Raw genomic sequence first — 15,454 nt, 5'->3', positions numbered from 1 at the left:
AAAACTCTACATGGCTCCTTCTGATACTGTCCTAGATGGAGTTCCAATGAGTCCTTCCTCACTTCCCTTCTCAGATGAGTCTTGCCTTCCTCACGTCCCATTTCAGGCAAGCCTTGTTACCTGCTGGATTTGCTGGGGCTCTGGTTGTTACTGGCCTCCTAGTCGTGGTGCTGAAGTGGTCCCATCTCTCTGTAAGGAGAAGGGAGGACATGGGGGGGTGCGGGGGGGAAAGACTGTAAAATATCAGCTACTTGGTTTGCAGAGTCACATCATGAGAATAGCCTTAGTATCAGTCCCTGAGGCCACTGTAGATCACACTGAGGAATGATAAAATGACATGAGTTCTGAAACTAGGAAGGCAGATTAGTGGCCAAGAGTCACTGATGCTCTAGCACAGAATCCAAATCAAAGCCAGCCTGGTTGGCACAGAGAAAGAATTTCAGGACAGCCAGGGCTAAATCAAGAGAACCTGTCTCAAAACAGAAAAAACAAACAAACAAACAAACAAACAAAACAAAACAAAACAAAACAAAACAAAAAAACCACGAGAGAAATTAAACAGGCCAAAGTTCTCTTTTTGTACAGTAGGGAAGAGGCTAAGGCAGATGCATATTCTCTCATGGATTCAATATACAATAAATGAAAAAGGAAGATAACACACATATGACTAGATGACACAAGCCTTGCACAAGGAAGCGAAGACAAACAGGTGGATAGAGATACAGCTGTACTATGTATGTCTGTTTTTCTGAAGGCAAGACTGTGACTGTGGTCTATGCTGGACCACTAGTGCTTGCTTTGTGGACTTGTTCGCTTGACTCACGCTTTACTGAGGAAGTTTCTTTCAGTGCATCCTCCAGATTAAAACCATCTGTGTCTCCATATCCTACAAAGAAGAAGACAATTTTAAGTTTAGGTGGTTTTAAAAATAAACAGTAACATTGTAATATTTTTCTTGGTCCTTACTATTATAATCCCTGGCTCTGAGAACTAAACCTAGGACCTAGAATGTACTGGGCAAGTGTTCAACCACTAAGGTAGATGCTAAAATATAATTTTTAAAAATCTTTTTTTAAAGAGTTACTTATTTACTTTATGTATATGAGTACATTGTAGCTGTCCTCAGACACACCAGAAGAGGGCATCGGATCCCATTAAAGATGGTTGTGAGCCACCATGTGGTTGCTAGGAATTGAACTCAGGACCTCTGGAAGAGCAGACAGTGCTCTTAACAGCTGAGCCATCTCTCCAGCCCCTACAATATACTCTTGATATGGTTTTTGTCATTTAAAAAATAAGGGGAAGGGAATGCAAATGGAAAACAAAAATCAAAAGTAACTATACTTATACCAGGAAAAAAATAGGCCAGAAGTCAAACACTCCAACATGATAGAAAGAAGCAGATCATTACATAATTCAAAAGGGCTATTTCATCAACAAGTCAAAATGTGTGTGATATATATGATGTCTCCATCATCAGGCACCCAAACAGATATGGCAATCATTAACACATATGAACAAAGAATGTAACACAGTAAATAGGAAACTTCCATCATCAAATGGATGATCTAAACATAGCAAGAAAACAGCAGGTTTTACAAGTATTTACAGACCATTCTTTGCAAATGCACACACAGGGAATATCACAGATCATGTGTTAATGCACAAAGCCCATCCCAGCAGTGATTACAGAAGACTAGGATCATATCAAGTCTCTTTTCTGACTACAACAGCATGAAACGAAAACTGAATGGTAAGAGATAGCTCACAAACATGTAGAAATTAAACAACACTCTTCTCAACAATCAGTAAGTCAACAAAAAATATTAAGAGGGAAACCAAACAGTATCCTGAGACAAGGGCAAATGGAAGCATGATATATTCAAACTGAAAGCAGTCCTGGCAGGAAAGCCTGCATCAGAACAGACCTCTGTTGCACCTCAGAAAGCTAGAAAATAGAACAAAGGAAAAGCCAAGTTTAGCAAAACATTTTTTTAAAAAAAAATTTAAGGTCAGAATGGAAATAAAATAGAAACTAGAAAATCAGGCTGGCTGCAAAGACAGCTCTGTGGATGGAGTGGCTGTTGTGTGAGTGTAAGAACACACGTGTGCATCCCCAGCCACCCTAGGAAAGTAGCACTGGGAGGCATGAGCTTCTAATACCAGCCCTGGAGACATAGGGGTAAGAATCCCCGAAGCTCTGGCTGGTTGAATCACTGGGATTCAGAGTCTACTCATGTAGTCCAGGCTGGCTTCAAATTCCCTATGTATAGGAGTCTGGCCTTAAATACCTGAGGTTTGGTTTCTTTACAGTAAAAAATCAAAATGAAAGAAAACCCAAACAAACTCAGAAATAAAAAAGGAGACAATGCAGCTGCTATCACAGAAATACGAATGATCTTAAAAGCCTGCTATGAACATTTATTTGTCAAAAAAAGTGGGTAATCTAAAGGAATGATTGAGAAGTATTTGTGTGTGTGTGTGTGTGTGTGTGTGTGTGTGTGTGTGTTTTGGGGTGTATGTGTGTTTGGGCATGGCATGCATGCAGTGCCTTCAGAGGCCAGAAGAGGGTGTCAAATCCTCTAGCCCTGGAGTTAGAGATGATTGTGCTCTGCCATGTGGGTGTTAGGAATGAAACCCAGATCCTGTGGGAAAGCACTCAGTGTTCCTAAGTGCCGGGCCATTTCTGGAGCCCCACAGAAGGAAAGGTTGAATTCATAGAAACATGTAACCTTCCAAGACCAACTCAGGGACACGTTTTCTGATACACACAAAGGCATAATTCTTCAACCAAATAAAACAACATATTAAAAACACCTTTCCCCATTGTCCAATAGGAATCATCCCAGGGACTGTTGAAAGTAGAATCCAGTGCGCTGAGACTGGGGCAGCCAGCACATCAGGTAACCAATGTACCTCAAAGAGATTTGAGTACGGGAACCGAACTCTTCGTATTATATTTACAAGGTTCTAGAAGTCTGTAATTATTTCAACATTTAAATATTTTATATATGCATTTTCAACTTAATCATGCCACTTCTAAATATTTATTAGAGAAAAATAGTAACATGGACATAAAGCAGAGTGCACAAAGACCTCCACTGTAGCTCTGCTTAGAACAGCGAAAACAAATACAGGCAGAACAGTGGTCATCAGAGAGGACTAGCTGTGTGACAGACAGCTCTTCCACACAATGACTTACTACATCACTGTGCTAGAAAATATGGGGAATGCCTGTATACTGACATGGAATATGTTCTGAAATCCAGCAAGTCTTCAACCATAACAATGTTCTAGAAGTTCACAAATGGAAGCTGCTAATAAAGGTTGTCTAGGGAATTAAGAACAGGAGTCAAGAGGAAGAAACTATTTCCTGTCAGGGTTACAGACTGCTTTCTTTCTTTCTTTCTTTTTAATTTTAATGATGTCCATGTCCTTTTCTTACAATAATTCAAGGTTCTGTATCAGTGTCTCCTAAACCATAAGTCTATCATTCCACTGAGTCTTCTTTTCTTTTAACACTCCTGCTTTAACACCCAACAACAAAGGTACACAGTCCACAACAGTATAACATGTAGAACTGGCCATTCCCTGAGCGACTCCTGACATATCTGGCCATGTGTCATTAAGTAAGGGGTTAAGAGCAATAAGACACAATTTTGTAATGTTTATTAATTACTTCCTTATTGACTTTGAACTCAACAGACCCAAACTATCTCTGAATGAAGCACTCACTCTCCAGGTCAATCCTGATCTATTAAGATCTCCTCAAATCATACAAACTAGGGTAAGAGTGTAATCAAATAGTGTGGCCCTTAAGGAACATGCATGAAGCCCTGGGTTTTATTTTCAGCTCCATAAGACAATGCATACCTACAACCCAGCACAGCTAAAAGCCAAACAAGCACAGATGTCTTCACAATGCACCACATATACCAAAGTGTATCACACTGGTGCTACTCACCCATGCTCTAACTCAACTCCATCTGAGCTGACAGCAGGCATCCCATGTGCTCTTTGGAAAGCAGCCGATTCATCTTAGGCCTAGTTCGCAACTCATAAGCTCTGGTATCTGAGAGAGCAGTGTTCCAGCATTCAACAGAAAAGTCACTTCATCCACTGCAGAAGGCCACTAAGAATTTAATAGGAAGACTGCACCACGAGCTGGTAACACCTGTCTGAAGTGGTCGTCTTCAAAGTCAAAGATAGAGATGAATTTTAGACATGTTCCCTGTGAACTTGTGTATGTCCTTGAAAGGCTCTGCTGAATGAAGTGCTGGTTCTAGCCAACACACCAGGATAGCCACGGTCTGTCCTATAGCACTGTTTCCTTTGGGGAGAGAAAATAAACTTGACCCTCCATTGCAACCTAACTTACCAGGAGTGGTGTGGGAAGCTAGGGCAGTATCTTAATGAAGGTTGTAAAACAATGCAAAATGAGCCCTTGTTAGCCATGATGCCATGAGCAGGCTGTATACCTGCACCTGCCAAAGACTTGATGGAATTATGTGATCCTGGAGAGACTACTTGATGGGCCCTTAAGCAGCCGTGCACTTGGGCTTGATTAATTAATCATTCCTGCCTCCATTGTTCCTGCCCACTTCACTATGTTCATCCTGAAAGTACCCTCTTCCAGGTAAATGCGTCTTCTACAGGCATGCCCTGTCAACATGGCAGCCACTCACTACATAAAATAAAGTAAGTGAAACATCAACTAATGTTTAGGCAAGTGTTTTCTCCAATTACCAGTCTGTCCCCTTTCCTCAATTACCAGTGCATAGTGCTGACTATGACTTGGTGAAAATCCATTGGGGGTTTAGACTGAGGGCAAATTCACCTCTACAGAGGGGTGTGTTTCCTGCCTGCTGATTGGCTAACAACTTCAGAGGTTGCTGGATCACCTTCCTTCAAAGGATTTCAGAGGTTATATTGGGACATAAGCAGAGCTCAGTTTCTCTCAAGTGGCCAGTGACAGTCAACACACACACACACACACACACACACACACACACACACACTCTTTAAGGCTAGTTTCTATTCTGTCTCTGATTTGTACATGTAAGCGGTTTCCATGGTTTCTGAAGGAGAGCTCAGTATGAATCCTAATTGAATAAATAGTTGAACTGCTTCAGTTTTCACATTTCAAAATCATGACTATTTTCTGTAGAAGTGAATAAGAAAGAGCACTACAGACACCTTAGTCTGGTAAAGCTAGATGTGTCTGCCTTAATGGAGGTTCCATAAAACCTACCCTGTACTTAAATGTGTCCATGAAAGCCATAATGCCACTCACCTGCCTGGCATCTGGACTAGTGTATATGTCAAAACAACTCCAAGGGCACAAAGCTACTTACAAAAAAGAGACAGACTTGTTCAATGTTGGCTTAGATGTTCAGGGTACTGACTGCTCTTCCAGAAGACCCAGGTTCAATTCCTAGCACCCACATAGTGGCTCAAAGCTGTCTGTGACTACAGTTACTGAGGATCCACCACCCTCACACAGACATGAATGCAAACAAACACCAATGCTCATAAAATAAACCAAAAAAAAATTTTTTTTGAGTTTTTTCGAGACAGGGTTTCTCTGTGTAGCCCTGGCTGTCCTGGAACTCACTTTGTAGACCAGGCTGGCCTCAAACTCAGAAATCCGCCTGCCTCTGCCTCCCGAGTGCTGGGATTAAAGGTGTGCACCACCACACCCGGCAAATTTAAAATTTTAAAATAAATATATAAATAAAATAATCAGAATCTGACACTGGGGACCAAATTTGTGCCAGATGTTTTGCCTGTGGCATAGTTCTTGATCACTTGGACTCAAGAAAGATGGCTCAGTCAACAACATGTTTGCTTTCCAAGCATGAGAAGCTAAGTTTAACTCTCCAGATTCCATACAAAAGAGCCAGACATCGAGGGACATGCTTATCACTCCAGGGCTGGGGGGGGGGGGGGGAACAGATGGATCCCTGGGGCCTGCTGACCAGCCAACCTAGCCTAATTGGTGAACCCTGGGTCCCAGCCAGAGACTGTCTCAGAAAGTAAGGAATGGATCTCCTGAGGAATGATACCTGAAGTTGACCTCTGACCTCCACACATGCACATATTTTCACAGGCACACACACATGAATACTCATGTACCCCCACACACCCACGCACATTTAAAAACAAACTAAACTTGGCCCCTGAAATGAATCATGTATAATACATACTCACCATCAAACACTAAAGGCCTCACCTGCACAGATGCTAGCAAAGCCTTGAGTCCCCAGTTCGCTGGGCAGAAGGCCTCTGGGGCCACAACTAACAAAAGGTAAGGCTGTAGGTCATGAAAATCAATTCACACTTCTGTGATTTCCATGGGAACATTCCTGAAAACTGCTCATGGGAAGTCCATAGGACAAAGCTACTGACTGGTATGCATGATCAAATTCCCAAATGTCTCTGGTGAAAATAATTCATCATTTTTGGTGCAAACAAGTAAGTGCTGTGTCCAGGCTTCATGCCACAGAAGTCCAGAACAAACCAGGGATGATACCTGAAATGTGTGCAGCATTGTAACTCATGGTACTCAATCCAGACCTGAACACATTGTCTTGATAAATGTACGCTTCTCCACCTCAAAGCATGCTGAGCAATTAATATCCTCTGGGTTAGTTAGGCACTGTGCATTGCTAAGGAATGTGAAAATAGCTTGCCTCTTATTCTGATTACTAAATGCATTTTGCTGTTACCACCTGAGCTCCAACTAGTTTCATGAATAAATTTAAACCACTCTCAGAGAGGACAATAATGGCAGGAAGGCAGTGGTTCACTAGAAGCCAGGAGTCAGCTCTATCATCAGTTCAACCGCGGCAGCCACTGAGGATTGGATCTGCCAGCTGATTTCAAAAATGCATCGAGCACCCCATGCTCCAATGTCTACTAGGGAGGGGGAACACTGGGAAACATGGCATTGTTCAAATACAGGCACCAGGGCTGAAAGTCTTTTTGTATATTGCCAGGAAACATCATAGTGTCCTATATAGCAGGCTGTTTGATTTCCAATGTCTTGGAAGGATTTGTACAAATTGTAAATGTCACTTCACTGATGAGTGTGTAATTAAAAGGAGCGTCTCATTCTTCATTTCTACACAGAAAACAACATGTTTACGATGGATGTTCACAGATGAAATCACAAATATGTACTGAATGGCCACAAAGAGAACCTCCTGCATGGGAGTCAGAGCTGAGAGCAAAAGGCAAGTGAAGTGGGTGCCTGGGGCTGGAGGTGAAGTGATTGGACTGCTAACAGGCATGAGGCTTCACTTTAGAGCAGCAGAAATTTTCTGGCACCAGATGGATGACTGCACAGCATCGTGAGTCCATTGAATATACTGAAGTATAGATATTGAAATGGTAGATTTTATGTTCTGTAATCATCTACATCTCAACAAAGACTGGCGGGGTAGCTGTCTCCAGGTACTATCCCAGGGCCTTAGAGATAATATGCCCTTTCTTTAAAATGAGGGCCCATTGGCCACAGTGTCTAATAATTAGACAGCATGGGGACTAGAGAGAAGACTCAGCAGCTAAAAGCTGCTCTTGCAGATGATCTAGATTCAGTTCTCAGCACCCACATGATGGCTCATAGAATTCTGTAGCTGCAGTTCCAAAGCCCTCTCTTTTTGCCTCCATAGGCACCAGGCATGAACGTTGTACATGTATATAAGTCAAAAGACTCTTGCACTCAAAATGAATTAATTAAAAAAAAATAATTAGGTAGCAGAAGTGAAAATGGCCACTGAGATACAAAACATGAGGTATCTAGTCACTGCTTAGGTGTCCATAAACAACCACTTGATCTCACACAGGAGACCTGTTCCTATGTCTCAAAAGATAGTGTCATACCAGATTGCCTGTCCCTCTACAAAAAGTGGAATACACATGATGGAAATAAAACCCCATGCACAAGCTCTGCCTTGAGATGTTAGAATGCTTGAGGTATAAGCACAGTCCTACGGCTTGAGGCATGCTGCTCTTGGGGCTATAGTGCCAACTCCCAAGGGCTTTACTAAATGAAGGTAAAACCATTGTTAAGGCATGGAGGCATGGCTGTTCTGAGACAACACTAGAACTAGCAGTACTGATGACCTGCTTGGGAACCAGTTCAGATGTAGATCCAGCTCTCCCACTCACCACTGTAGACAGCTATGTGATCATGAACATCCAAGTTCAGCATCCATAAAACCCAAACATAGCAGCATATACCTGGAATCCCAGAGGTAGGGATATGGAGAAAGGAAGATTCATGAGCTTTCCTGGACATCCAGTCTAGCCAATCAGAAACCTGCCTTCATTGAGAGACTCTCTCAAATAGTAAGGTAGAGACCTATTAAGGAAGACACCAACGCCAACTTCTCACACACTCACAGACATGTTCACACATATGTGCACATATACATGAATACACACACACCCCATAAACACTAATAAAATTTAAGGGCTGAAGTCCTCAGTTTTCTCATCTGTAAAATGAATATGACAAGAGATAGTCCACTAAAGTAGACTGGCATGAGGAGTTAACTGGTCATTTTACATAAAGTGTTTATCAAAATATCTGACACACAGGAATTTCTCACAGGAATTAACTATCCTTATTATCATATCTGGTGTTAAGTAGAGCCAACTAAACTGACTATAACTTACAGGACAACAAAGAGACAACAAAGCCATGTTCTTATCTAAACTTATCCCCCACCTGATGAACATTTAGATTCTTCTCTTCTGACAAAAGCCTGGGAAAACTTTTTTTTTTTTTTTGGTTTTTTTGAGACAGGGTTTCTCTATATTGCCTTGGCTGTCCTGGAACTCACTTTGTAGACCAGGCTGGCCTCAAACTCAGAAATCTGCCTGCCTCTGCCTCCCAAGTGCTGGGATTAAAGGCGTGTGCCACCATGCCCAGCAAGCCTAGGAAATCAATACACAAGAATGCCACTGTTTCAGACAAGGCCATCTTCAAGCAAGTCTAACCCATATCCTCTACACTAACAATGTGTGTGGCATCTGCTTCTCATGCAGCTGGTCTAGGCAGCAGTGGCCTTCTGTGTAAGTTCAAAGGAGGAGTGGGAAGTTGCATCTGGTTGTGCTTCTTATGTGAACATTTCCAAATCAGAGTCTAGCAGAGAAGATAGACACCTCAGAGATCACAAGGTCCAATCTACTTGCAAGCAACAAGAACCACGGGATGGGGACACTTCTGAGGCTCAACATGCAACCAGTCTAAACTACTTGGGTGAATTTCATGCTAGCTAGAGACCCTGGCTCCTGAGGAATGTAAACCAAAGTTGACCACTGCCCTTCACATCTTATACGCATATACATTGTCCCTCTACACACAAACACTCTCCCACATACTAAATAAATGACTAAGTATGGTTGCTTTTCCTCATTCTGCCTCAAGCTTGCAGCAGTACACTACAAGACTTATAGTGGTAAGACAGCTCAGGAGGCAGTACAAATGTGCTTACCTGAAGCCTGGGTTGCTTACAGCCCCCATGAACCAACCTGGGCAGAACCCAGTGCAATCTACACAGACAGCCCAATGGAGCTCACACAACCTCAGAGGCAAAAGAAAGCAAAGCTATCACGTCATGAGGTGCAGTGTTAGCCATAGGTGTCCCTTCTGTGTTTATAAGCAGGCCTGCATGGAGAATCCCAGTCTGCATTTGCCAGACCCCATCAAGATTTCTGTCTTTCCACCTGGCCAAGCTCAGCAGAGGGAGAATGGCAATGACAGCGGCCCAGCCTGGCCCTGGCCCATCCCTTTCTCTGGAATCCTAATCCTACCGGGGGATGGGGGAATTCTGTCTTCATTACTGTTATAGTAAGTTTCAAAACTGAGAACTGGGAATCCACTAACTTTTCTCTTGTTTGACAAGTCTGCTTGGTTATTTAGGCTCCCTTGAATTTCCATGTGAATTTTAAGAGCATCCTGCCCATGTCCACACAATAAGGCTGCTGAGCTTTTAATAGGATTGAGTGGAATCTATAGATCAATTTGAGGCATATCATTCCATCTATTTTTAACATTTTCCATTTTAAAGTAGAAAGCCATCTTTTGATTTCACTTCTTCATCTCAGTTCTGCTGTCTTATGTCTCTCCTCTCCATGGCTAAACTTATTAAATGTGTATCTAGGCTCTGCTCCCTCCTCTTGAGCCACTTTCCACCGTCTCATAGTCAAATGCTAGTTCTAGGTCCCACATCAGTTTCATTGACTGACTGGCACAGCTGCCCATTGTCTAAATCCAAATCCTACAATCCACCTTGCATATCTCTCTCATGCTCTAAAGTCATGCCATCACCAAGAACTATAAATTCATTTCTATAAAATGCCCAAGGACCACTTGCTTCTCTGCATCTAGCAGAAAGCATCTTTACCTAGAGCCACATGCTGCTTCCCAGGACTTTCAAGACAACACACTTTGTAGAAAATAGGCTTCAAGACAGTCTCCAGATCACAAGTGGGTAGACATCTTTCCTTCTCCTCTCTGAATGCATCCTAGAGCATCACCATTCAAGCTCAAAAGCTCAACATGATGTCAATTCCACAAGTCTAAATATGGTCTTCAAAGCCATGTGGCATGATGTGGCCCTAATCATCTAGGTCTTTCAATGTTTCATGTGTCTTGTACTGGCTAGCTTTGTGTCAACTTGACACAGCTGGAGTTATCACAGAGAAAGGAGCTTCACTTGAGGAAATGCCTCCATGAGATCCAACTGTAAGGCATTTTCTCAATTAGTGATCAAGGGGGAAAGGCCCCTTGTGAGTGGGACCACCTCTGGGCTGGTAGTCTTGAGTTCTATAAGAGAGCAGGCTGAGCAAGCCAGAGGAGGCAAGCCAATAAAGAACATCCCTCCATGGCCTCTGCATCAGCTCCTGCTTTCTGACCTGCTCGAGTTCCAGTCCTGACTTCCTTTGGTGATGAACAGCAATATGGAAGTGTAAGCCGAATAAACCCTTTCCTCCCCAACTTGCTTCTTGGTCATGATGTTTGTGCAGGAATAGAAACCCTGACTAAGACAAATTGGTACCAGCAGAGTGGGGTATTCCTGTGACAACCTGACCATGTTTTGGGGAGGACTGTGGAAGGACTTTGGAACTTTGGGCTTGAAGATCCATTCGTTGTTAAGAGCTCTGTCAGATGTTGTGTAGGAGCTTGGAAGATAATGTTGAGAACAGTGCAGAAGATGGAGGTCTGGTTTGTGAAATTTCAGAGGGAAAATTAAAGACTCTTTTCAGGGCCATTGCTGTTTTGATTGTGAAGATTTTTGTAGTTCTGGTTAGCTGGGGCTGAAGAATCAGCTGTAATTAACAAGATACCAGAACTACCAAAGCAAAAACTTTGCATTACTGGGACTATTGATGCTGGTTAGCTGGAGCTGAGAAATTAGCGGTGATTAAGAAGAGACCAGCATCATTGAGGTGACATCTTCTGGGAAGTGTTTTCTGAAAGCACAAAGAGGCTGTGTTCCAGAGATGGCCAAGGTTGTACTCCTGCTGCAGCGGGACTTGGTAATATGTAAGGGTCACCCAGGTGGTACTGGTTTTGAAGGCATGAAGGGGTCACGCAAAGCAGCTGAGGCTCTGCACTGTGAGAGGCCATGGAAGGCCATTGGTGAAGGTGCAGCCTCAGTTGCAATAGAAAGCCCAGGACTGAAGGGGTCATGCAGTGTTTTGGAGATGCCAGTACCATGAGATGACCACCAAGAGCAGCAGCAGCAGTGGAGTACAGGCATCTGGAGTCTAGAGGATGACGCATGTGCTACAAAGGGCATGGCTAGAGAAGTGACCCAAGCCCTTGGAGGAGCCCAGAAGATCGTGAGTTGGATCCCAGACATTGGACGGTTGGAGATTGACTTTTGCTTTTGATTGTGACTGTGCCCTGATATTTCCCTCTTGAAGGAAGAAACTATTTTAGTGGAGCCCACAGTTAAGAGACTTTTAATTGTAAAAAGGCTTTGGATTTTAAAAGAGATGATATTTTAAAGAGATTGAAAATTTAAGAATATGTAAAGACTGTGGGATGTTTAAAGTTATTTAGACCTTGGGGATGAATAAGAATGGAAGGGTTGAGGCTTACTAGTGATGTGTTTGTGTGTCAAGTTGACAAGAGGTCAATTGTACTGGCTAGCTTTGTGTCAACTTGACACAGCTGGAGTTATCACAGAGAAAAGAGCTTCACTTGAGGAAATGCCTCCATGAGATCCAACTGTAAGGCATTTTCTCAATTAGTGATCAAGGGGGAAAGGCCCCTTGTGAGTGGGACCACCTCTGGGCTGGTAGTCTTGAGTTCTATAAGAGAGCAGGCTGAGCAAACCAGAGGAGGCAAGCCAATAAAGGACATCCCTCCATGGCCTCTGCATCAGCTCCTGCTTTCTGACCTGCTCGAGTTCCAGTCCTGACTTCCTTTGGTGATGAACAGCAATATGGAAGTGTAAGCCGAATAAACCCTTTCCTCCCCAACTTGCTTCTTGGTCATGATGTTTGTGCAGGAATAGAAACCCTGACTAAGACATGTCTTTAAAGACTATTTTCAAGTTGTTCATGCTAGCTGTGCAATTTTTTTTTAGAAAATATAAGCAGAAATTAGAAGTAAAATGACAGCAAGAAGGTTGAGGGTATAAGTTAGTGGTAGAGTGCTTATTAGCAGCTATGAGACCCATGTTTCAAGATCTAGCTACAAATATATAAATCAGCAAGTGATTACATGATAAGCCTTTCTAAAGAAAGTATACTAAATGAATTAAACAAGTCGTAGAATATACATACTAAACGGTAGCACTCACACAAGGTCCCTGGAATAATGGTGTTTTCAGAGACAGAAAATGGAATAGGAGATACGTAGGGCAAATAGGAGGACTAGGGGCAAAAATATGGGAGGTGGCTTAAGGGGAAAAGGTTTCAATTCTACAACACATTAAAATTGATCAAGATTCCAGTTGCATAAAAAGGTGGATATAAGAATTGGAGAAGGCTGAAGAGATGGCTCAGTAGTTAACAACATTTGCTGTTCTTCTAGTGGACATGAGTTCAGTTCCCAGCACTCTGGCACGTATTCACAACCATCTCTAACTCCAGATCCAAGGGATCTGATGTCACTGGACACCCACATACTTATGACACACAGAGACACACATACAGTCATATAAATAAAACTACAATCTAAAAGTAAATACAACTGGGAGATGGCTAAGTGAGTAAAGTGTTCACCACAAGCAAAACTAGCTCAGTTCACTTCTCCAGTCTGAGTGTAAATGCCAGTGTTCTTCAGTGAGATGGAAAGCAGAGGCAGAAGAATCTCTGGTAACTCAAAAGCTAGCCTGGTGGACAGAGCAGTGAACAACAACAACTCCTAACTCAATCGAGGTAGAAGGCAAGGGTGCCAACTGAGGTTGTCTTCTGACAACTCTTGCATGCATGCACTTACACAAACAAACATGCATACACATCACACTCAAAAATAAGAACTTGGGCAGCTGCATCATCCAAAGGCTCACATAAGACTTCCTGAGTCTTGGGTATTTGCTGTATCTTTTAAGTTTCATGAGCTTCCTGAGCCTTTTAACCTTTGTTAGGCACCAGAGGGGGAATGTTCATTTTGATTAGGAGTGAGTGGCTAAGCACCACTACCCTTAGGACAAGAGCAATGATCAACTCTTGCAGAAACTTTGTGATAAGGGGGGCAGGTGACATTTTATCTGGACCAAGTTGCTGACCAGAGAATGGAGTTCATGTGGGCAAAGGAAGGGAAGAGAGACTCATCTGAATCACACTTCTGCTGCCATCCAAGCATTCTGTGGTGGTGGTCAGAGTGGAGGATGCCAAGGCAAGGATTGGGTACACAATAGGAATTCTATTCACTTAGCCACAGACCTATTGCGGATCAAGTTCTTCCGGAAATCATTGCTACTGGTGACAAGTAGTTGATATCCAAGCCAGTTTCTCACATTCTCCAGATAGTTTGATGTTTAATTTGTCCAAAGCACAATGCTCACATGATCCCAATAAAAGCCATAATGAAATACTACATTTTAGCTTTGGATGGCTTCACAGAGATCACCAGAGCAGTGCCAACAAAGCAGGAAATTCCAATATGGGCCCATTTAAAAGCACTAACTATACACTTTAAAATAGTCAAAGAGCCAGGTGTGAAGATTCCCACTTCTAGTCTTAACACTTGGGATGCTATGGTACAAGGACTGCCATGATTTTGAGGTCTGTCAGGAATACACAGTATGTTCCAAGCCAGCCTGAGCTAGACACTGAGTTCCTATCTCAAAAGAAAGAAGGAAGGAAGGAAGGAAGGAAGGAAGGAAGGAAGGAAGGAAGGAAGGAAAGAAAGAAAGAAAGAAAGAAAGAAAGAAAGAAAGAAAGAAAGAAAGAGAAAGAGAGAGAGAGAGAAAGAAAGAGAGAGAGAGAAAGAAAGAGAGAGAGAGAGAAAGAAAGAAAGAAAGAAAGAAAGAAAGAAAGAAAGAAAGAAAGAAAGAAAAGAAAAGAAAGAAAAAAAGGGGGGGAAGAAATTATTAAAGATGGTAAGGTTGGCCAGAAGGAAGGAAGGAAGGAAGGAAGGAAGGAAGGAAGGAAGGAAGGAAGGAAGGTAGGTAGGGAGGGAGGAAAAGAAAGAAAGAAAAAAAGAAAGAAAGAAAGAAAGAAAGGAAGGAAGGAAGGAAGGAAGGAAGGAAGGAAGGAAGAAAGGAAGAAAACAAAGGAGGAAAATAAATGACTAAAGATGGTAAAGTTGGTTGGCCAGGTCTGGTGGTCTGGTGGCTCCTGCCTTTTTGCGATCAGGCTATGCCTGCTTCAGTCACTCCACAGTAATTTTCAGGTTGTACCCTACCCTGAGAGACTTAGTTAGGAGGACAGAGGTTAAGTATGCACCCAGGTAGGCATGTCATGGGCACCATCTGTCCAGTACCACCCATACAATATAGACTGATAAATGACTTCTTATTGGGAGCACAATAAAATGTCACCCCAGAAATTTATCAGGGTTCATTAAAACTATAGGGATACATGAACATAGCAAAATCATGTCAAGGAAACCAGGCCTGATAATTTATCAGACAAACTACACCAACAGGAGAGTTCAGCTGGCTCACCCATGCCCATGAAGAGGTAGACAACTAGCAATTTGATACTCACCATCCCAGTGAGCACCTGCTATAAGTGTCAAGGGACCTAGAGACAGAGAAGTCCTGACTGTGAGTGGCCTCAGCTCAGCTCAGCTCAGTTCATATAGCCTTCTTGAGTTGCTGTCTGCCCATCATCCTCCTGTTCCCAATCTGGATTGGCTGTGTGTCTGATGTCCATTCATCCTGCATCGTGCCTTTTCTTTTTTTTTTTTTTTTTGGGGGGGGGGGTCTCTGTATAGTCCTGGCTATCCTGGAACTCACTTTGTAGACCAGGCTGGCCTCAA

At 42.7% G+C, this 15,454-nt stretch overlaps 1 protein-coding gene across 2 annotated transcripts in view; it reads right to left on the bottom strand.

Moving 5' to 3' along the window:
* Cd99l2 (CD99 molecule like 2) overlaps positions 1-15,454 on the bottom strand; it is a 74,645-nt gene that overhangs the window by 29,838 nt on the left and 29,353 nt on the right. Inside the window, exons 2-3 of one of the 2 annotated variants that reach the window (XM_021153588.2) lie at positions 824-886; positions 121-189 (exon numbers count right to left, since the gene is read on the bottom strand). In XM_021153588.2, coding sequence (XP_021009247.1) covers positions 121-189; positions 824-886 — 132 coding nt within the window. The remainder of the gene's footprint in view (positions 1-120; positions 190-823; positions 887-15,454) is intronic. The other variant, XM_021153589.2, reaches the window with a different exon arrangement.

The sequence above is a fragment of the Mus caroli genome, unplaced genomic scaffold (genome assembly GCF_978045245.1).
Source record: "Mus caroli unplaced genomic scaffold, Mus_caroli_1 scaffold_5, whole genome shotgun sequence".
In the NCBI taxonomy this organism is placed as follows: Eukaryota; Metazoa; Chordata; class Mammalia; order Rodentia; family Muridae; genus Mus; species Mus caroli.
Note: the sequence above shows the minus strand (reverse complement) of the source record. Positions and strands in the feature narration are given on the sequence as shown.